The sequence below is a fragment of the Barbus barbus genome, assembly GCF_936440315.1.
Source record: "Barbus barbus genome assembly, chromosome: 26".
NCBI classification, from domain to species: Eukaryota; Metazoa; Chordata; class Actinopteri; order Cypriniformes; family Cyprinidae; genus Barbus; species Barbus barbus.
This window is the reverse complement of record NC_136754.1, coordinates 2,703,967-2,729,070: the sequence shown is the minus strand read 5'-3', so window position 1 is coordinate 2,729,070 and position 25,104 is coordinate 2,703,967. Positions and strand designations below refer to the sequence as shown.

The 25,104-nt window shown below is 35.1% G+C and overlaps 1 protein-coding gene across 2 annotated transcripts; it reads right to left on the bottom strand.

The window, feature by feature from the left end:
* Positions 1–248: 248 nt before the first annotated feature.
* LOC306846078 (transducin-like enhancer protein 1) lies at positions 249–25,104 on the bottom strand. Of its 2 annotated transcripts, XM_079379182.1 has the most exons (15): positions 24,755–25,082; positions 13,931–14,031; positions 13,294–13,357; positions 12,155–12,199; positions 10,456–10,518; positions 9,942–10,016; positions 9,080–9,257; positions 8,568–8,584; positions 7,308–7,457; positions 6,333–6,383; positions 5,220–5,369; positions 3,766–3,885; positions 3,520–3,593; positions 3,322–3,480; positions 249–1,716 (listed from the first exon to the last, which is right to left on the bottom strand). In XM_079379182.1, exons 1-12 carry the CDS (start codon positions 24,791–24,793, stop codon positions 3,766–3,768), a joined length of 1,053 nt encoding a protein of 350 aa, XP_079235308.1. In that variant the 5' UTR covers positions 24,794–25,082; the 3' UTR covers positions 249–1,716; positions 3,322–3,480; positions 3,520–3,593. The 2 variants fall into 2 exon arrangements, with proteins under 2 accessions (XP_079235308.1, XP_079235307.1); XM_079379181.1 differs by having other exon boundaries at positions 3,322–3,593; positions 24,755–25,104.

Below are 25,104 nucleotides of genomic sequence, written 5' to 3'. Positions count from 1 at the left end.
ACTCAGTTTTATTTTTTATCATTTAAATTTTTCTTTTTTATATTTTCAATTTTAAGATTTTAGTAATTTGACATTTTTAAAGCTTTTTTATTATTGAATGTAGAATGTTTTCATTTTATATTTTCCTTTTTAGCTATTTTTAGTAAAGTTTTGACAATATCTTCATACAATTTTATTTTTTAATATTTAGAAGATTTCATTTTTCATATTTTCTTTTTTATAATTTTGTTTTTGTCATTTTGTTTTTTCAGTTGTAGTTTTAGTTATTTTATTGCATTAAGTTGAACTAAATGAGCCTATTTGACAAGCTGAAATAAGTTTAAGGCATTTTATAACAATTACATTTTTTAACAACCCTCACAACATTTGCAATATGAGTTTGTGAACAGTAAGATTTTTTTTTAATGGTGATAATTCAAGAAATGGAGCAGAAATCAGTTTGAACCCAAACTGTAGTCTCGATTCCAGTGCTATATTTCTCAACCAGTATTTGAATCTGCATGGATGTCAACACATATTGAGTGATTGACACGGGGAAAAAAGCGCATTTTGAGAGAAAATTTAAGCAAGTTTCACCAAAATCCAAATGAAATCCTCTGAAAATGTTAGGCCTACTCCAAAATTTCATTTTGCACTCTGTCCCAGAATTCAATAATCAGTGTTTGTACGAAGACACGACCCAAAAATGTTTCCAGTGCTTCATCCTCAAGGCATTCTGGGATGTATGACCCGCGTTTGACATGATGCTGTCTTACATCAGTCAGATAAAACTGTTCTGCCACATCAGCCAAAACATTCGCTCATCTGTTAAACGATTTTAGATGCACTAAATCTATCAGTGTTTGACGTCAGCTGAGCAGGTTTCAACACGTTTCAAGTCATTTTTAATGATTAGTGTTAATACCATAAAAGGTTGCAAACAAACAGTGGAGCCATGCCATTTGCATAGATTGGGGGTGAAGATCTCATAACTAGTTCCACATGCAGCAAAGCAAACATAAACCCGATCAGATTGATATGTTTGATTATAGCGCAGCCTATTGTTGAAATCAAGCAGTACAACAACACAGAACAGAGTTTGTTCTTACAATCAAAAGAGGTTTAAAACAATTCTAGGAGACGTTCTGTGTATATTATCCACAGGAGAGAAGCTGACATTAATTTATTTAATAAAATGATATTTTAATCAACCTTTGCATATTTAATATGTCTTCATTATGCATTAACCATATTAAAATGCAATAAAGTACTCAAGATTATGCTGTATTGTGAATATAAACACTAACACCATCCTTTGACCATGATTTAATTCACAACACAGCACAGATTCTCATGCTTTATTGCTTCATTTAGCATCATAAAGTGAGTATTCATATATGAACAACAGAATCCTGTTTATTACAAGCAAAAACAGCATTATTTCTCTTGCAATACTGTCTGAAAGTAATGCTTTGCACTCAAAATGACAGATTTATTAAAGTCTGCTTCAGCGAGGGGCAGCGGTGCGATGACTTGAGGGTGATTCCAGCTTCACGGACACAGTTAAAAGCTCTGGAGGGAGAAAGTGAAATACCTTGATGTCCGTTTGTCTAGAAGTTTCCATGTCTTTTTTTTTTACTCGTTTTGACATGAAATTGGCAGTAAAGCATCTCAGTCCGTTTCTGTGTGGGAGATGATACGGAGAAGCCCGTATCTTGCCTCCATTTGCCCGTCACACTGAAAGACAAAAAGCCACAGGATTACACAACAGAAGCACATTAACACTGCTGGAGACGTTAAGGACAGGACTAAACAAGATTTTATGTATATATATTTTTATCAGCGATTTTCATGAAGAGATTTTGCTCATATAGCTAATGCAGTATTTAATGATTCATAATGGCTACAAAACTAATGTCAAAAACTGTTAAGATTTTTTCATTGCAATTTTTTTAGTCTTTTACAATCTTTCATCAAATTCTAGGTATGCCCGCTTGAAACGAATGATTATTAAAATACCATTTTAATAATTAAATATTAATTACTGATGGAAAAGAACCCAAACTATATTTTTTCCTTGTTGAATATCTATTTTACTCAGAAACGTGCCACATTACCAAAGTAAAATGGGTTACAATTTACAAAATGACATGTAAAATGCGAAAATGTACAATTTTGAAAATTATATGGTAATTTTTAACAAAGGTTTTTGAAAATCTTATCGAATGTATTCATTAAGATGTTTTTTTAGTAAATATATGGTCATATATATTTAGTTGATGGCCTGAAGAAAATATGTTTATATATTAATATTTTCTTTTATATTAAAATGCAGAGTTATAAATAATTATAATACATTTTAATTATAAATAATTCATAATTGTGTACTGTGTGTATATATATATATATATATATATATATATATATATATATATATATATATATATATACACACACACACACACACACACACACACACACGCATGTATATATTTAAGAAAAATATTTTACATTTATATAATAAATATATATATATATATATATATATATATATGATATAATTCATATGAATATAAATATATAAAATGACTAAATGTAAATGTAATAAATATATACATGCAAATACATGTAAATATTTTAAAAATATATGCTGTATGTGTGTGTTTTTATATACACATAATAAATATACACAGTACACACACATATGTGACCCTGGTCCACAAAACCAGTCTTAAGTGTCAATTTCCCGAAATTGAGATTTATAGATCATCTGAAAGCTGAATAAATAATCTTTCCATTGATGTATGGTTTGTTATGATTGGACAGATATTGAAAATCTGGAATCTGAGGGTGCACAAAAATCTAAATATTGAGAAAATCTCCTTTAAAGTTGTCCAAATGAAGTTCTTAGCAATGCATATTACTAATCAAAAATTAAGTTGTGATATATTTACAGTAGGACATTTACTAAATATCTTCATGGAACATGATCTTTACTTAATATCCTAATGATTTTTGGCATAAAAGAAAAATCAATAATTTTGATCCATACAGTGTATGTTTGGCTATTGCTACAAATATACCCCAGCGACTTAAGACTGGATTTGTGGACCAGGGTCACATTTATTATGCAAACAGAAACATTTATTTTGGATCCGATTAATTGCGCTTAAACGTTTGACAGCACTAATATATGCGCGTGTGTGTCTATTAAATAAATAAATATATATATATATATATATACACACACACATATGATAATATTAATAAATTATAAAACCATTTTAATGTGTATTATATAAAAGTTACACTCACTTACACACAGCAGAATATATTACTCACCAGAATATTCAGCTTTCTTTCTAATTGGCTGACAGAGCTGTTTGGCTAATTATGCCCGTGTGAGAACACAGATGCGGTTCGCTCAGAGTTCGGCTCGGAGGGCCACGAGGACGGATGAAGGGCTTCTGACAAGGCACCTGATGCCCAGGCCCGAGCGCTCTGGGGCCGCCCCGGTGCATTCTGGGACTGGCCCCGTGCATTCTGGGAAGGGCGGGCTGGGGAGGGGTAGCGGCTGTCTTTCACTAGTCTCACTCCATGGGTTGGAGTGGGTCCTGTGAGGAAAACCAGATGTCAAGGTGTATAACCATTCATCACTGTAAATGAATTGCAGGAATTGGAAAAACCATTTGGAGGCGAGCGAGAGATGAAATCACATCCGACTGAAAACCATCCCCCTGCTGCCCACGTTTACTGTAAGCATTAAAAGCATGAGCCAGCACGTACCTAGTGTTTGAGAGCGGGAGACGGGCCGCGGGCGGAGGACGAGAGAGGGCGGGGAGGTGCTGGAGAGCCAGGAGAGAGTGATTCATGGGACGCTGAAGGAGACGGAGATCTCACTTTCTCCTGAGAGCACAGAGACGAAAACAACTAAACCACGCCCATGTCCACACAAACTTCTCTTTTTATTTGATTTTAATAATAAAAATGATGAGATATATCTAGGGCTCTGTGAAATCCATTTCATTTTTCCCAAAATTCTGTGGTTTTTCATTAAAAAGGATGTGTAATTAACGCAATACACGACAGTTTTAATAATGTAATCATTTAATAGAATTTTAACAACAACAGGACAACATGAAATGCATATTTCCCCCCCTAATTTAGTTTTATTCTTTGTGGTTTTTGTTTTCCTGGATTATGCTTTTAATGGTTTAATTCAATTTTTAAATTGAGTGTCTAATTAGCCGAATTAACAATGTAATAATTTACAACAATTTAACAATAACATGGCCCTATGAAATTTATTTTTCTAAAAAAAAAAAAATTCTTTTCCCCCAATTTCTGTGTTTTTGGTTTAAAGTTTTTTTGGGGGGATTATGTTTTAATTTTTTTTTAATTAAATTTTAATAATCCAAAAGGATCTCTAATCAAAGTAATACAACTAATAAATCTTTAACAATGTAATAATTTATTACAATTTTAATAAAAAGACAACCCTATGAAACGTCTCCTTTTTTCCAGATATTCCATGATTGCCTTTTTCATCCTGGATTAGGTTTTTAATGGTTTATTAAAACCAAAACAGAACCTCTGTTGTATTAATCAAACCAGAATCTCTAATAAATTGAACTCAAAATTACAAAATAATATATTACAAAATAACAATTTCAAACCACAATTTTTCTGGAAACTGCACTTTATGATTTTATACAAATTTATTTTCAAAAATGGTTGTAATCGAATGCATGAAATTTCAACAATTTAATAAATCTTTTGAAATGCAACCAAATAAATTGGAACAATTCCTTTGAAAAACAGGTTTACTGGTTAAAACATGGATGAAAATTGTGTAATATAGTTATTATTATTGTTATCATCACTTTAAGAAAAGCAAACTTTTATTTTGGGGAGTTGTAGTGTAAACCTTGGAGTTTGTGTGTGTATATGATGATATTTTCTGAGTGAAATACTGGAAAAGAGACTCTCATCACTTCATATTTCAGTAGCAGTCTTTTGCAGTTTAATATCACAGACTCTAGTCATATTGTGATTTGATTAAGTGCACAGTGCTACTTTTGACCTGCTTATCCAAATTTGGAAAAAAATAAATTTTCATGACTGGTTTTTGTGATTCCATATCATGGGCCCTAGATATTTTTGATAAGCTATAATTTACCAAAACATTTAAATGTGGTCTGAAATGTTGAGTATGATGATGATTTCCTAAGGATCCGTACCTGAGTGGGGCTCTTACAGAGAGGCGAGCGCGGCTGAGAGCGAGGGGAGGAAGAGCCTTCTCTGGACGGATTCTTCCGGAGGACCGGAGAGCTGTTCAGTCCGTTCCCTTCCGTCGATCTGGGAGAGACTCCTGCAGGTGACGCACTTTTCTGCAAACACAGATGGTGTAAGATGTCATCAAAAGCTTCAAATCACGTGACCTTAAAAGCAGTGTTTGCCCATGCAAATGTCACCCAAGTATGACTCCTTCAACAGAAGGCAATGGGATTTAAAAGGATAATTTACAGTGTAATTTAAAGCACAGACAAACGATGCAGGACGGGTTGGTTTGCGCTGAAATGATTTGTTAAACTGCTGAAATCACTAACCCCATTCCTGAACATTTTAGTGATGCTTACCTTAGTGAATACCACTAACAAACATCATTTCTGATCAGATTTAATGTTTCCTGGTAAAGTTTGGCAGTTTTTTGGGGGGCGGAATAGTTCAGAATATAACTTTTTTTCTTTTGGTTTTACATTTATTTACATCAAAAAAATTTAAATAAAAGTTATAATGTTGATGTTTCTGTGGTAACACTTTATTTTAGGGTCTCTTAACTAGTTGCTTATTAGCATGCATATTACTAGAATATTAGCCATTTATTAGTAGTAATTAAGCACTTATTAATGCCTTATTCTAATCCCTAATCCTACACAATACCTAAATTTAACAACTACCTTACTAACTATTAATAAGCAGCAAATTAGGAGTATATTGAGGGAAAAGTCGTAGTTAATAGTGAATAAGTGTTCTAAAGTGTTACTGTTTCTGTTTACCAGGTCAAAATGTTGTGATGCCAAATGAAGCCTTTATGACTAAAGTTTATGACTTATGAACTGGTTACAATGTACAATAACTGTCATTAGTAATTCATTAAAAACATCAAACAGTGTTCATACACGTAGGAAAATATATGAATCCAAGTATCATGACATTTCTAGAAATTTCAAGTATTGAACTAATGATCTATCAAACATTATATAATGTAATAAAACGTATGGTGTCAAAGAATATTACCAAGTGAAAGAACCATAATGAAAGAAAGAGAAAGCGAGTAACTGTTTTCACACCTCTTTATTGCGGTCTCTTCTGAGAGAGTCTTCATTTTTCCCACCACTTTCCTGCAGGAAACACACATGATCAGACCAACCCAATCATGAGCTCCAAATAACTTCAGCAATTTGGAGACTTTTGCTTAAATCTCTTGTTTCTCAGATATTTCTCCTCAAATATTTCCCAAACTGTCCTCAGATTTGTTAAGATACCAAAGAAAATAAAGTTAAATACAATAAAATAAATATATATATATATTTTTTTTTTTTTTTTTTTTTTTTTTTACAAAAACTCAAATTAGAAATGCTGCCTTGCAACTAAATGAAACAGGTTTAAGCTGAAACACTGACATAACTGGAAATAAATAAAAAACTAAAGCTAAAACCAAAACAATAATTAAAGCTACAAAATATTAAAAATACAAAAACACATAACAAAAAAAACTAAAGATTAAACAAAATTTGAAATAAAAAAATGAAAATATAAAAATGAAAACTAATTCAAAATATATTAATAAAACCATAACTGTATATACATAATACTAAAACATTTCTGATTAAATTTCAAAACTAAAGCACCGTTCTAACTACATTCATTTTATAGGTCTATAATCCTATCGTATAACAACTATTGACTCATTTGTGTCTACATTTTATTTCTCCAGGGGAACAATGGGAGAATCGTCTGAGATTTATTGATAATTTAACACTGAAAGCTGCATGATGTCTCTGGAGCGATGAAAGAGCAATATCTGAGCAGTTTTCCTCTGGTTTGGTGAAATCAGTGAATCAGGGATGAAATGATATCACTTTCAATAAATAATGAGCATTAATATTCAACCGCAGTCAGCAGTCTTGTGATGTAATTTATCGGAGCATGGAAGCACCAGTGAAAATCACACAGACTTCAGGATGAACTCAAATGCATCTTAAAGAGATGCTTTTAAACTGTAAAGCGAGGAAGCAGTGTGTTTTGGTCTTGACTCGATTTACCCGCCGTGTTCGTCCCGTGCTGCTCTGGTCTGCGCCGCCCCGTTTACTGTCCATATCAGCGTGAGAGGATGAGGAAGAGGAAGGGGGAGGAGGAGGAAGACCCAGACGCAGGCCTGCAGACCGATGGGTCACCGGAGAGCCACTACTGCTCTGAAATACACACAGACACAACATACATCACATAAACACTAGAATCTCACACTTTCATTTTTTTAATTTGTATTTTTTTCAACTGTCAAAAGACTATAGTATACAACTTCTTCCTTCAAAAAATGTTTAAAGTCGTAAGTGTCAATTTTTCGAAATTGAGATTTATAAAACATCTGAAAGCTGAATAAATAAGCTTTCCATTGATGTATGGTTTGTTATGATTGGACAGATATTGAAAATCTGGAATCTGAGGGTGCAAAAAATCTAAATACTGAGAAAATCTCCTTTAAAGTTGTCCAAATGAAGTTCTTAGCAATACATATTACTAATCAAAAATGAAGTTTTGATATATTTACGGTAAGAAATTTACAAAATATCTTCATGGAACATGATCATTATTTAATGTCCTAATGATTTTTGGCATAAAAGAAAAATGGATCATTTTGACCCATGCAATGTATTTTTGGCTATTGCTACAAATATACCCCAGCGACTTCAGACTGGTTTTGTGGTCCAGGGTCAAAAATATTTAAAAAAATTATTATGTATATTAATGCATATTTTAAACCTTTATACTGTCTCACATGACTTTAGCCAATTTCATACAAAATGCATACTGTATATGTAGAAAACCATTCATTTTTAATTTAAAAAGGAAGGAATGGGTTTGGTAATAGAATTTTTTTGACTGTTGAAATTGTTAAAAATCATATTCAATTTGAAGCTTGATCAAATGCCAATAGTTCCTCGGTCTGAGTTTTGTTTTTGCAATATGAGAAATGAAAAGTAAACTGTTAGACTGCAAGATTACGGTTCTATGGGTCAAATCCACAAAAGGTGGAGAATGGAAAATGACTCCACCATTTGCACAATAAAAGTAAAAAAAACAATCCAAAAAAAAATAATTCCGTGACGATCTAATGCATGTCATGAATAACTTTTAATTCTAGAAAATACAATTTTATACAAAAATCCAATCGAACACATAAAATCCCATCAGCAGTGCAATCCTTACAGAAAACAAGAGCACGCAAACACATGAATAATCTAATTCTCTAATGGATGGACCTATTCACAAAACGCCACAGAACACTGAGGTTTAATACTCACCCTGTTTGGAGCTCCATCTACAGAAATGAAGAGAGACAGAAGTATTGACTCACTGAGATATGATGATCCTGTTATCTTGAACATTCACAATATAATATCAGGATTATTCCAGATTCATTTCAGTCTAATGTCTATAGATCAAATCTCAGGCATGCTGTCGCTTATAGAAAAAAAACAACAACTAAAAACTAATTTACAGTAATGTCTATGGGGTTTTTTAATGCACACATGTTGCTATTTGAGCTGTCTAGTTGTCTAAATAATCACTTTGAGGTAGGACTACATTTCTAGGTGGAGGAAAAGAAAAAAACATTATTTAATGTAATTGCTGTGAATGGAGTTTGCTCTGTGTAAACAGTGTCCATGTCTCCATGTCTGAATATATATGCCCTATAGTACTTCCTCAATGGATAGTAGTAATGGCAATTTTGCATAAATTAATGGTTGTACAAGAAATGTTACCATCATTTGAAATGACTATAGATTAAATCCACTAATAGATTCCTGCGCACCTCTGGAGTCCAGGGGCTCGGGGTGCGTGAGGTCATCTTTAGGCACCAGGTGCGGGGGGAACGGGAAGGCCCCGGGAAGAGCCATAAGGCTTGCACCCGCTCCCAGGGTCAGTCCTGAGGGGTGTGCTGTCAGAGGGAAGCCCGGGGCATGATGGGATAGATGCTGGAACTGCTGCTGCTACAAAGGGGGAATGGAGAGAAAAACATTTGTACACCAAAAGTCTTGTCAGGCATATTTAGAACAAGAATCATTAGATGACATTAAAAGACTCTATTTAAGGATAACAGTGCAGAGCCTAAAATACTAATTAAGAGTCATTTTAAATCTTTACCAATCTTCATTATCCTTCAAACCTCTAGGTTTTAAAAGTTTTGAAGTACAGGTCAGAATGTTTTTTTTAATATAAATAATATTTTTTTTTACAAAATATATAATTATACATACACATATATATATATATATATATATATATATATAAAAAAAGATTATGACCACACCTGAAAATCAATTTTAATATAAATGCTATACTATCATATTATATAGTTTGAGTTTTTATTTTTATATTTTGTTTTTTAATTGAATTTTTCTTAAAGATGTTTTATTTTTGTCATTTTATTTTTTTGTATAATATTAATATTAAGTTTATCATTTTATTTCACTTTTAGTACATCATTTTGAACTAAATGAAAATGAGAACTGTTTCCTTGAGAACAAGTTGAATCTGTCACAGTTTGAATGAACTATAATAATGCTGAGAGACCGTAGAGAGCTGACTGTAATGTTTATGAGGCTGATGCTTGCCATTGCTCAGACTGAAACCCGCACTGAGGACAGGAAGGACAGGAAGGTAAACAGACTCACCCCGATGATAGCGTTGAGCTCGGCCATGCTAACGTGTTTGGATCTTTCCACTGCTTGAGCCACCTGATGCTGATGCTGGAAGAACACACAAATTCACACATGAAGCATGAATAAAACAAACCAGCTAATAGAGAAGACATTCAAAGATCAAGAGCAAACATGCAAAACTACACCCGAGGTGAAACCTGCTACACGACAGCACCTTTCATTGTGAAAAACCACAAACAAAGCAGAAGCGCATGTGTCACAAACAGCAGGTCAACTGAAAAGAGTTGTTGTTGTCTCTGTGGCAGGCCTGATGTTCCCAGAGGGCCTTACGATTACAAAATAACCAAATCCACTCAGCGAGGCTTAGAAAAGAACAGTATGAAATATTGATCTAGGAAGAGGTGGGCGATTGGAAGCTCTCTGTTGATGACCACCTCTGCTGTAAATAATTCATGTGTAAATAGCCCGTGGGGGGAGAGCAGCTCGGAGAGGATGAGTGTGTGTGTGTGTGTGTGTGTGCGCTCACCTCTTGGGACAGCAGTGGAATGATCTGAGTGCATATAGCACTGAGTCGCTTTACAATCTCTGCCTGCAGAAACAAACAAATTCCCATCAAACAACAGACGACATAAAGAAAACAGTCAGGCTAATTGAGGTTTATTGGTTTGTTTGTCCAATAGAATAGTTAGTTCAGGACTGTTTTCACATCATATATTTTATTTTATTATTATATGTAGAGAAATCTTTTAAACTCTGTATGTTTAGGCTAGCTAGCTAGATAGATGCAAAGGGATCTTTCCTAACCGCCAGAGGTGCATTAATACATTTAATACACTCACACACACACACACATCACATTTGTACACACTTCCATACAGGCTGATCCCACACACTCTGACCCACATACACTCTCAAATCCAGGCATTTCCAACAGATGGCCTGAAAAACGAGGAGAGATGCAGGGGTCTTATCTGGATTAGCCCACTCTAGCGTGTGTGTGTGCTTGCTCATATAGAGTAGTCAGGCTTAAACCCTGCTTCAGAGTAAATACCCAACAAAACACTGAATCAGGCACAACGCATGTATACAGTACATTCCTCCTCAAAATGACAAAGAAAAATGAAAACAGACAAACCTTAAGCTTTCTTTTAAATATGATTGAAGAATATACAGATAGTTTTAACTCTGAAATCTGATTGGATGAGCCACATTTAAACAGCATACAGTACACACACACACTGTTTCCATGTTTTATGGGGACATTCCATAGACGTAATGTTTTTTCTTTTATTGTAAAACTGTATTTTCTATCACACCAACCCTACACCTAGACCTACCCCTCACAGGAAACTTTCTGCATTTTTAGATTTTCATAAAACTTAATTCTGTGTGATTTATGAGCTTGTTTCCTCACGGGGACCTAAAAATGTCCCCACAAGGTCAAAATTTACTGGTATTACTATGCTTGTGGGGACATTTGGTCCCCATAACGTGATAAATACCAGGTACACACGCACACATCATAAATATTAATATCACATTTACTATTATAATAGAGATATCTATAATAAATTCAAAGATTCATGAAAAATGTATCACAATGTTCACAAAAAAAAATGAAGCAGCCCAACTGTTTTCAACAGCTGTAATAATCCTAAATGTTTCTTGAGCAGCAAATCAGTATATTATTATGATTTCTGAAGGATCATGTGACACTGAAGACTGGAGTAATGATGCTGAAAATTCAGCTGCGCATCACAGCAATAATTTACATTTTAAAATAAATTACAATAGAAAACAGTTATTTTAAATGACTGTTTTTACTATATTTTTGATCAAATAAATGCAGCCCTGCTCAGCATAAGAGACTTCTTTCAAAAACATTCAACAATCTTACTAACCCCAAACTTTTAAAAAGTTGAACTGAATGAACGCAACACCTGCAATCTAATCTGTAAACGTCTGTGCTGCTGATACAACGGTCTGAGGTTCAATCCCTGCAGCTGGAGACTTGCTGCATTCAAAATCCTGTTCCATCCCTATCAAACCCTTGATCATGTAGTTTCATCGTGATCGTCCCTGCAATTAGTGTTTGGTTCATCCAGTGCCATCACTAACCTGCCAACCAGACCCCATAATTTCCACACACAAGACACCTCATACTGTAAAGCTCATTACACAGAGATCATGCTGATCTGTAATGAAACGGCACATCAGTCACTCACCTGCTTCTGCATTTCAATATTCAGCCCGTAAGACATTTCATAATACTGTGGAAGGAAACAAGGGCAGTTCAATTACACGACATAAATAACAGCTACATCCACCCAAATGACAGAAATGCTCTACATGTGTTACCAGAGGCCAGAAATGACCCATATTCATAGTGAAAGACCTGACACTCATTTCTCTTTCATATTAATGTGTGTAGATCATCATTTATATCTATGGATTTGACAAATGCCTTTATGCAAAGTGATTCATAGTGCATTCAGGGTATGCATTCAATACTGATTAACTGAGCTACAGGAACTTAACTCATTTTTTGGTACTTTTCAGACATTTTTATCCCAGTTTTCAATAAAATACTGTTATTTGGAAGGGCGTAACTATAAATTGTTATTATCCCATTTTAGCCAATCTGAAATTATCGGCATCGACCAATAATTGTGCAGCATTGCCATCTGACAGAAAAGTTAGTTATTGATATTTTCAATTCCAAAATGACCAAATGCCTTGAGAGCAGCTCATTTTTTCCTGCTGTCAATCTTTTTAAAGAGTCTATCTTTTACAGTCAATTTGTTCTTCAATTTCAAATAGACAATATGTAAAATACACTAAACTTAAAATTTCACAATTTTATATACAGTGCTGGGTAGTAACTGATTACATGTAATCTGGATTACGTAATCAGATTCCAAAAATTAAGTACTTGTAATTAGATTACATTTTAATACTCGTAATCAGACCTTTGATTACGTGATAACATATTCACACAATAATTAATAATTTATTGATTCTTCCTAATTCTTCTCTCTTATCTTTTAAACAAGCTATTTACATCAATGTGATAAACAAATTAGGTCAAATGTAATCTAAAAGTAATCAAAAAAGTAGTCTGATTATATTACCTAAAACGTGCAATGTAATGGATTACCTTACTAACTGTAATTTTACATCTAATATTATTTTATATATACATGATTGTATTCATTTTTACATTATTTATTTAACCCAGGTTTTCAGTGTGGTCTTTGACTATATGGTCAAGAGCTAACTGGTCGCTAAAAAAACACATCAACCACAACCATCAGCTCAGTCACAGCTGGGGATTATGGGTAATGTTGTTGGATGTCCCTCTTACCATGATATAATGTCTGTGCATCTCGGTTTTCTCACTCGCCAGCTTCTCACATTCCAGCTTCAGACTGAAAAACAGAAAACGACATGCGTCGTGAGGTCATGTGACACTGTGTCCTCGTCGTGTGACAGTGGTCTACAGGTCACAATATCAGCCCTTCCAACATGAAACAGAACCACTTTTACTACCACTATTACTGAAGCCGATCCCGCTTTATAATGTACACTGATGTTTACTGCTCTAAAGAAAGACGTTCAGTAGCTTTTGTAACTGCTCCTAATGAGACTATCAGGATTAGCTGGCTAATAGTCTGTATCAGCTAATACAGGCGTTTCTAGTCGCTGGAGTGATTTTAGAGCATTACGGTTAGATAATCTAATCATCTTTGCACAGGTGATCCCAACTGCAGTTCAGAGAGGACGGAGATCATCATACAGATCTAAATCACAACATAATTGAATAAAATGCAGATGCAATTATAGGAAATGAAGTAAACAGCAGTAGACATCAAGGAACATGGGAAGCATTTGAACATCGGTTTCATTTTATGAGTCAGTTGAGTTACATTTGGAGAGTCTGTGTGAATAACATTGCGAGGAATCCTCCAGGATGAGGTGAAATGAAGGTTATGCGTCTGTACCTGTGATACTGGGCCTGGAACAGCTGGAATTCCTCTTTTATATGGTCGAGAGTTTCCAGGACTGTGAATTTAATGCCGGCGTGGCCTGACACCAGCGGAGCCTGAAAACACACGAGTATTGTCACTCCAAAACAGCCTTCAGTTAGCCTATTATTTACTATTTCTACATTGTAATGGGATTACATTGCTAATTACTCTGAATGGAGTAAACATGTTAGGTAATCTCAGGAGGACAATACAAGGATAGATGGCAAATTGTATGTTCAGTTCTTCATTTAACATACCCAATGTGGGTCTGCTGCTATTATTTCCATGATGATGCCATGCAAAATTACATCATCTATTTTCAAAAATCTATTTCACAACTATTTTCATTTTGCAAAGCATCTTGTATGATTAAGTTGAATGGACTTGCACTATGCCTTATGATAAAATAAAATAAAACAAAACTGTATTAATATGCACAATAAAATATAATAACTGGCAACAAAAGACACAGTATGGACTTGTGTGTGGACCAGTATGTGTGTGTGATTTGCATAGATGACATCATTTTTTATTTATTTTTTTAATTCAGTGTTTTGTTTTGTTTTTTCCATTTTGCAAAACATCTTGCATATGAGAGCATGGGCACACTATGGTAAATGTCCATAGTAAAACAGCATAATAAAAGTTCTCCAAAACATGGCATCACCATTGAATAATAGCATGAATCCACAGAAGATTGTGCTGCATTTGGTTAATACGACCTTAACAAATAACAACAACAAAGGCATTTCAATCTTATTTAGTTCACACAGCGAGTGTTTGTGTGCTGCTATCCAAAAGAAAGCAGGTGCAATGAACATTCAAAACAACATTTCTTGTTGAAAGTGAGATTAGCCTTGGTTAACCAATCTGTACATGCAAGTCACAGCAAAAATAGAGAATTAGTCCCTTAAATTACTTTTTTTTTTAAAAACCCTAATCTGATTATAGTAATGCATTATGATGACATGTTCAGAGAAGCTGTGACCCAAACAATAACGTTCAACTCAAACTTAATAAAAAACCTAATGCTTCAATATTGCTTATCATGCTTAAGTTACATTCAGATACCTCACTGTTAGACTGTATTAAACAGGCAATGCCATTAAGAGTTTAAAACGAGAAGAAAAGAATTGTGTGAAAAGCTTGCAGCTTGTGTCTATGGCCGAATCAATGCCAGCCATAATAATTCATCACATGCACTAATGACAACTATCACAAACAGATGTTTAACTGAATTAAACATGAAAAAATACCTTTAATGCAGGGCTGTCCAAACTCGGTCCTGGAGGGCCGGCGTCCTGTAGAGTTTAGCTCCAACTTGCCTCAACACACCTGCTTTGAACGTGTGCAGTTTCTAGTATGCTTAGTAAGAGCTTGATTAGCTGCTTCAGGTGTGTTTAATTGGGGTTGGAGCTAAACTCTGCAGAACACCGGCCCTCCAGGACCGAGTTTGGACAGCCCTGCTTTAGTGCAAGTGGGAATACACAATCAAATCCTCTGACACACACACACACACATACACACATTGACCACACAAAGGAGGCTTCACTGCATGAGTAAAGAGACACTTTATATGGCCCTGCCGTTGACAATAAATGCTTTGTTTTGTCAGCTTTATCAAAAACATGAGACTGACTGCAGGCACATATTCAATATTCACCTTGATATGACCCCTGATAGAAACCAGACCATCACTAACAGCTAACAGTACATCTTACAAACTATGACAACACTTGTCTGTTAGACAATGCCAGCAAATCATGATACATATGGACTTGCACTGTCTTTTGCAATAAAATGAAAAATAAATAAACAAATAAATAATAATAAAATAAAATAGTTAAACAATGCCAAACAATGATGATGTATGGATTTGCAATATGCCTTTTTCATCTAAATTAAATAATGAATTTTTTACTAAGACCTTGCCGACAAAGGGAAGGGAAGTCAGTACATCAAAAATGATGTACTGACTTGCACTTTGCATCAACATAAAATGAAACAAAATAAAATAAAAATAATATTACAAAAATAAAATAAAATACTTTTTCCTGTTAGACAATGCCAAGCAATGATAATGCATGGGCTTGCACTCTGCCCTTTTCATAAAAATAAATAAATAAATACATTAATTAATTAAGTAAAATTGTCTTGCCAGCAAAAATGACTTGCACTTCTGCAAAGTAAAATTAAATAAGAAAATAAATTAATTAAATAGTTTATTAGTCTGTAATAGACTAATTAATTGATTAGACATGCAAAAAAAGATACTTGCGCTATGCCTTTTGCATCAAAATAAAATAATATTTTGTCTGATAAGACCATACCAACAAATGCTGTATTGAAACATATGCTGGGAAATGGTGAAGAGCAGATATTCAGAGGAATGGAGGCTTTGGTCAGTAAACAAGAGGGCGTTGTACCGAGAGCCGAGTACTGCGGGACAGAGCCATGAATTGTCACACAGACTGTTCCTCTCACACCAGCCCTGAAAGGACGCAGTCATCTATCTCACACTGTTTACTGTGCAGGGCACTTTCAGACGAGAGATAGAGACGGAGAGGGGAGGGGGGAAATCACAGAGCCGTGAATAACCGTAGGCTGCTGAAATATTCAGCACATGTGGCACAAATACAAGCGCAGTAACAGCCGTGTGTGTGCAAACGACACATGAACCTGCTGCGTTCCCAATCCATGCTTCCTGTGCCGATTGCTGCTATTGGCAAAAACAGAACTGTTCGGCAAGGAAAAAAACAAGCACATCTGTTCGGAGCGATCGTCTCATTCCAGGAGACTGAATCTGTACTGTACATCAGCTCTGATGAGCAGCTTGTTAAGGCCTCGATACACAATACTGCTCTGATGAGAACTGACACCATGCACCGCCGCCTCCAACACACACACGCGTGCAGCCGCTGCACTTTATCTGTTTATTAGGGCTGTTCATTTTACATCTTCATTTGATGCCACTAATTATCAAAAAATAACAAAACATAAATAATGATTAAAAGAATTGTTCAAACAAACATGAAAATCTATTCACCATCAGGCCATCCAAGATTTAGAGGAGTTTGTTTCTTCATGGGAACAGATTTGGAGAAATGTAGCATTACATCACTTGCTCACCAATGGATCCTCTGCAGTGAATGGGTGCCGTCAGAACGAGAGTCCAAACAGCTGATTAAAGCATCACAATAATCCACACCACTCCAGTCCATCAATTAATGACGAAGTAAAAAGCTGCATGTTTGTAAGAAACAAATTCATCACTGAGACGTTTTTCATTTTAGACCATTACTTCTGGCTAAAACATGAGTCCTCTACCCATAATAACACTTTCTCCAGTGAAAAAGTCATCTCGTCTGAATCAGGAGAGAACTATGCAGAGATCAAACACTGTTTACAAGCAAACAGAGCAAAACGGTTCTAAACAAACATGTGGGTGGATTTTGATGTAAGAGGACAACAGGAGATGGACTTTTTCACTGGAGGAAGCGTTCATTAGGGGTTCGTGCACGTAGTGCAGAAACCCTATTGTATTTGTTAGGATTTTTATTATTATTATTATTATTATTATTATTATTATTCTGCCTTAAAACGAATCGTGCAGCCCAAACCGTAAGGGCTAGAGAGCTGAAACTTGGTCAGAAGGTAGTAGTCTTGCTCGCTACTCAGATACAAAGAATCGGCCAAATCGGCCAAACGGGGGCGCTACAGCGCAAAAACCTAAAATTTCAGACATTTTTGGCCCACAGTCGTAAACCGTGTGTCGTAGACTCAAAAACTTTACATCGTTGCAATCCTTGGGTTAGCCCGAACAAAAGTGGAGTCCGAAATTTTTGAGCTGCGACGCTTCCTTCTTGCCCTAAAATTGACCTATATCCCAGACCTACTTTTGCGAACTAGTCCTAGGTTTTTCGCCCGATCGGAACCAAACCAGTGCAGAAATATTCTGTGGACACTGAATATCAATAATTATCAAAAAAAAGTTGAAATTTTGATTTTCGGGCGATACAGTACTCCAATTAGCGTCTATGCTAACGTTAGCCAAATGTTGTTGGAAGTATAGCTCTGGAACGGAATGAGCTATATTCACCAAACTCGGTACAAGTATGTACGAGCTCAATCTTTGGTCAAATAAAAAAAATTGCGAAGCTCTGCCACTTAGGGGCGCTATAAGACAGAAAAAACATATAAATGGTTATAACTAGGCAACCGTTGGTCCGATCGGCTTCAAAATTGGTATGCAGCATCTTGGTCCAAAGGGGCACAAGTGTATATGAGGACATTCACGTATCTCAAAAAACATGGCCGCCATTGGCCAAAACATTTCAAGCACCAATTAGACAAGGTTAACGGAGGTCGATCGGAACAAAACTCGGTGGGCATGTTCGACTCATGGCCCTAAAGGTCTGTAAGAATTTTGAAAGAAATCGGCCACAAGTTGGCGCTAACGAGATTTTTGGCTCTGTAATCACGTGGTGTTTTACATATCCACACATAATGCATATCATCTGATAGATCTCCTCATAATGAACAACTTTGCCTCTTGGACCAAAGCTGTCAATCAAATCGTTCATTAATTATTCAGAAATATGTCTAAAACCTACTTTTGCGAACTAGTCTCTGGTTTTTCACTCAATTTCGATCAAACCACTGCAGTAATAATCTCTGGACTCTCTAGATCAATAGTTATCGAAAAAATGTTGAATTTTGTCCTTTGGTTAGCCATAATTGGCTAATTTCAAAAAAGAGGCGTGGCCACACATACCCAACAGCCTATAAAACCTAAACGAAAACTTGAAACTTTACGAAAGTTGGTGAAAACATGTGTCACATGACTGTGAACAAGCAAGAAAAGTTTCATCAAGATCGGACCATAGGTGGCGCTATAACAGTCAGAAAAGCCATCAAAAACACAATATTTCAACTGTACATGAAATTAACTGTAAAAAAAACATCTTAGATATTCACAAATACATAAGTCATTCATATCACATGATAGATCTCATCATTCCGAACAACTTTGTCTCTAGGATCATTTCTGTCAATCAAACCGTTATTTAACTATTCGCAATTAGGTTTAAAACCTACTTTGGTGAACTAGTCGTAGGTTTTTCACCCAATCGCAACCAATCTACTGCCGAAATGTTCTCTGTCTAGGGCTTATTAATAATTATCAAAAAAATCTTTGAAACATCCACTCACTTTTGTAATGGGGCCCAAAAACGTTTAAAAGTCGAGGGCCTATTTTACGAAAAATGCTATAACTCGTGAACGAAATGAGATATCTTCACCAAACTTGGTACATATATATAGCAGTAGGAACGTTGGTCAAAAAACAAAAAATACCACTGATCTGCCACTTGGTGGCGCTATAAGATCGAAAAAACTGTAACTGGGTAACCGTTAGTCCGATCGACTTGAAACTTGGTATGCAGTGTCTTTGTCCGACGTGGCTGAAATATCTATGAGGACATTCGAGTATCTCAAAAAACATGGCCGTCATCGGCCATTAAAATTTGAGCACTTATTAGACAAGGTTAACGGAGGTCGATCGGAATGAAACTCGGTGGGCATGTTTGACTCATGACCCCAAAGGTCTGTAAGAATTTTGAAAGAAATCGGCCACAAGTTGGCGCTAACGAGATTTTTGGCCTAGTGATCACGTGGTGTTTTACATATCCACAAATAATGCATATCATATGATAGATCTCCTCATTCTGAACAACTTTGCCTCTTGGACCAAAGATGTCAATCAAATCGTTCATTAATTATTCACAAATATGTCTAAAACCTACTTTTGCGAACTAGTCTCTGGTTTTTTGGTCAATCTCGATCAAACCACTGCTGTAATAATCTCTGGACTGTCTAGATCAATAGTTATCGAAAAAAGTTTGAATTTTGTCCTTTGGTTAGCTTTAATTGGCTCATTTAAAAAAGGACACGTGGCCACACATACCCAACAGCCTATAAAATGTAAACAAAAACTTGAAACTTTACGAATGTTGGTGAAAACATGTGACACATGACCGTTAACAAGCATGAAAAGTTTCATGGAGATCGGACCATAGGTGATGCTTTAACAGTGAAAAAGGCCTTCTGAAACAGTATTTCTAAGGGAAATGACCTCAAATTGCAATAAAATATTAATAACATTCACTTATACACTACATCTTCATATCATCTGATAGATCTCCTCATTCTGAACAAGTTTGTCTCTTGGACTAATGCTGTCAATCAAATCGTTCATTAATTATTTACAAATGTGTTAGAAACCTACTTTTGCTAACTTGTCTCTGTTTTTTTGCTCAATCTCGATCAAACCACCGCAGTGATATTCTCTGGAGTCTCTAGATCAATAATTATCAAAAAAAGTTTATAATTTAAGAGAGACTGGGCCAAAAATAACACTATGATAGTTATAAAGTTTAAAAACAGTGTTGTATGAGAAATTGGCATTAATAACCACTAGATGGCAGCGGAAGACCACTAATGGCCTTATTAAGCTGTAAAACAGCACTGTTCAATGGCTACTGAAGGATTCAAGTTAAAACATTATAAAATCACTGTTATAACATTTTAAACCTCATTGAGTCAAAGTTTACCATTTTGTTCATACAGACATATCAGCTTTTATAATTTTGCCAGATTATGATTACAGTGGAACCTGAAAATTACATCTAAACTCTTAAAAAGCAAATATGTGCAATAATCTTTCTTACCTATCACTTATTTGAAATCAAACAACTGTGTTTGTGTTTGTGTGTAAGCAGGCTTTATGATTGTTATTGTGATGGTTTGACCATTTCATTTCATTTCTATGTGTGTGTGTGTGTGTGTGTGTGTGTGTGTGAATATGCTTATAGAGCATTAATAGGCCAGTTTAATCATTTAATTTCACTGTGTGTGCATGAGTGTTGTGTGTCTGTGAGCCTGCTCTCCATTCTGGATGTTTTTAACTGTCAGCCATACATCCAGGTTGGCCAACCTTAAAGGGTGTCAATTTCACGAACCCCGGTTAATCGCTGCTTGCAGCTATATTTATTGATTATGTTGACTTAATTTTTTTTGCCAGAAGCAACAGTTCAAAGTTAAAATGCCCTAATGATGGATTTGTTTCTCACAACCACACAGCTTTTCACTTCACAGGATATTAATTGATGGACTGGAGTGGTGTGGATTATTGTGATGTTTTTATCAGCTGTTTGGACTCTCATTCTGACGGCACCCATTCACTGCAGAGGAGCCACTGGTGAGCAAGTGATGTAATGCTACCCTTTGTCAAATCTTCTGATGAAGAAACACATTCTGGATGTGACCTGAGGGTGAGTACAATTTCAGCCATAATTTCATTTTTAGGTGAATTTTTAGGTCTGAGAAATTCAAGCTTGAAGTACCATGTAAATGCATTTTGGCAAATTCTGCAGTCAGTGAAGTTACAGCTTCTACTTCATGCAATATGTTCCATCAAACAACATTTACTGAGAGCAGACGGCATGCAATGAGAGCGTTTTCAAAGCTGAACTTTTTAAGTTGACAAAAGTCAGACAAAGTCAGTGTCTTGAAAACAGTGTTAATGGTTTCACAACAGCCAGATCAGTCCATCCGACTCATGTGTGCACTGATAGAAAATTAGCACAGATTGAATCCAACTGCATTCTGTGTAAACAGATCCTCCCTCGGCTATTTGACATCTCAATAGTGAAAAACATTGCTGTGAACTGTAGATCAATGATGCCTTGAATGGATTTTATTTTACAGATGTGTTATTTATATTTTGAATAGTGCATTGCATTGTATTGTGTTTTAGACAACAGCAAAAAAATATGTATGGACATGGACTACGCCTTTTGCAATACAATGCAGTGAAGTGAGGTAAAGTAAAATAAAATAAAAAATACATATTTGAAGAAAATATCTGTAAAAATAACAGAAAAGATGGTCATTTTCTACCAGGACATTATCCATTTTTCTTATCATCTTTCCCAGTGTGCTTATGTTGCTCTATTGAAAAGCGTCTGCTAAATGCAAAAATGCAAGTTATGTACTCAAATGTACTTAACCACCAGCAAATCATACTATAAGTATTTCTATTGAATTTTAAAAATGTGCACATAAAACTGACAGGATGGGCTTTTGAGAGATGTTAAACTATGTGTGAATCATGTCAAGTGTTAGAGCTAGTGTGTGCTAAAGCCAGATCTGATCATTAACACCATCAATGTAATGATAGTAAACACAGCACAGATGGTGAAAGATACACAAATCACACACATATTTACATGCGAACATCACTCAGATACATATTCTCACCACGCTGCTTACCGGTGGTATTATCCGAGGCCGCTTACATGGTATTATCGTCACACTCGTGTGAACCGAACACAAATGCACCATGCTGAGCAGAGTGCAACTGTATGGTTCACATTCATTTCCCCATGCAGAACTTGATTTGTAAAAAACTATTCTGGAAACAATTCTCAGCTGAGCACTGTGATATATTGGGGTTATTATAGTTAACTAAACTAAAACATAAACCAAAACCATAAAAAAAACAATTTAATTACCTAAAATAAAATAAACATTAACTGAAATAAATAAATAAATAAAAACAATACAATACAATACAATAAAATAAAACTTTTTTTTTTTCAGCTATTTGCCATGGAAATTTAGTTTAACTTGATGAACTAAAACTGAAATAAATAAAATATAATAAGATATATTAATAATAATAAAAAAAATGCAATACAAATTGCACTACGACTTACTACAATTTTAAAATTAAAATTGAAAATAGAAAAATAAAAAGTAATTCAAAATACAAATTAACATTTTTAGTGTCTCAAAATAATCAAATACAAACCTAAACTTGTTTTTTCAGCTAGTTGCTAATGCAAAATTTAGTTTAAGTTGTGCTAACACTGAAATAAAATGTAATAAATTGTAAATAGACATACTTAAAAAAATGCACAACAAAATTACTAAAACTTGAACTGAAATGAAAAATAAAAACTATGAATTAAAACGACAAAACTGACTAAAACTTATCTAACATTAAAAAAAACAAACAATTCAAAATATTTATAAAAACTACAACAGTATCTGAATGGTTGAGATCAGAGAGGCAGATGTTAATCCCAGGTGTAAAGCAGGCATGAGCGTCCTGTTTCAGATCCGACAGGGTTTTGAGAGCAGACAGAAGCTGCCCAGCAGGCAACAGCACACAGTCATTACGTATTACCACATACTGTCCACTAAACACACAGATGTAAAAACAGCACACACTAACAAACCAAACCACATTTGCACACTCTCTAAAGGTCATTCATTATGCACACCAAAATTCCTCACTTTAAACTAATGCATGTTACCACAAAACTGGGTCTCCATGGGCCTGTAATAACATGCCATCATAGCAAAGGTAGCTTTGAAGTGCAGCTCAGTGTGTGAGTGTGTGTGAGTGTGTGGTATCGTGTTGCTCAGTGACGATGATGGAACATGACATTTGCAGTGGAGAGTGGGGTGGCCTGGATCCATATGTAGCAACATGCAGCAATAACCCGAACAAACCATTCATTCACCCGTCCTTCCATCTGTCCATCCCTCCACCGTACAGAGCAAACTCAAGCCACAAATCTCTCCCCGTGTTCATGAATGTCCTTCTACTGTATTTCTGCCTTGAATAATGCCTCATTCCTCCTCTTCTGCACATGCCCATCTTCCCATCTCTCACAATTCAAAAGTGTTTTATTGGCATGACTTTTTAATATACAATATCATTGAAAAATAAAAAATTATATAAATAACTTAAATAATTCTAAAATAAAAGTGTATATAATATATATACATATTACATACGCATTTTATTAGTTCTTCTTCACACACACACATATATGTAGTTAAAATAGATTTTTACAATAATTTTTTTATAAATCTATGTAATGTAAATATTATTTGTTAGTTATTGCAATAATTTATAGAACTAATGTATATATATATATAGAGAGAGAGAGAGAGAGAGAGAGAGAGAGATTTAAAATAATTGAAATAATTATTACATAAAATAGAATAATTATGTATGTATGCATATGTGAAATAAAATCATTTATTTTTTTGTGGAAGAATTACACCTGTTCTAATTAACATTTGTGCATGTACTTAGCCTATATATATATATATATATATATATATATATATATATATATATATATATATATATATATATATATGTGTGTGTGTGCTTTGTATATTTGTGTTTAAATGTGTGCCAGCTGGAGGAGAAGTTGTGGTTCCTCTTGAGGTTTTTTGATTGTAGATTAATGTAGATATATATCCATGTTAAGTACAGTTGTATATTTAAATAATATATGTGTGTGTGTGATATACAATAAAAATACATATTTATATATTACTATATAATTAAAATATTACAAGTAAAAAGTGAAGTAAAACTGTGGATGCAGAACAGAATCATGCACAATCTAAAAGACGTAGGCTGTTTAATAATAGGCTCATTTATATATATATATATATATATATATATATATATATATATATATATATATATATATATATATCTCGTACGGTGACTGTAATGGGACTCCAGGCCTGTGTGTTTTCTCAGCCCGTGCATCAATCACTGAACCCATAACGCTGTAATTAACTCTTCATCGTGACCTTAACCCTGACCCTAACACCAAACATAATGTACGTTAAAACGGGCCCCGCGCGCAACTCAGCGATCCTCCAGAGACGATCTGGAACTGAAAGTTCATTAGGCTGCGGTACCTGGGGTCTTCCGTGCGGATACATGGTTCTGGAGGTCATCCACGGGGATCTCGATGGCCAGGACCGACACCGAACCCCCCCGCGTCCGCTGCGGAAATCAGCTTCGCTCCTCCGCGCTCCAAACGTTCTCGAGCAGCTGAAGAATTACAAGGTATCCGACGAAAAGTTTAAAAACGTTCTATTCGCCAGAACGCTCTTCCTCTTTATGACGCACAGTTACGCCGCGCAACAATGTAACAAGATCATCCTGTGCGGGGCGCGTGCACGAAGAGCGCGCGTCGGAGATCAGAGGAACATAAACAGCGCTGACCTGCGCGCACACGCGCTCTGAATAATCAGCGAATCGGTTC

Bases quoted from the DNA above. Each gene is read 5' to 3' on its own strand.
- LOC306846078 (XM_079379181.1), bottom strand. From the start codon at position 24,793: ATGACCTCCAGAACCATGTATCCGCACGGAAGACCCCAG. The intron at 13,358-13,930 runs GTACAGACGCAT...TCTGTTTTTCAG, and splicing joins TTCCAGGCCCAGTATCACAG to TCTGAAGCTGGAATGTGAGA. The intron at 6,384-7,307 runs GTAAATCGAGTC...TGTTTCCTGCAG, and splicing joins GCACGGGACGAACACGGCGG to GAAAGTGGTGGGAAAAATGA.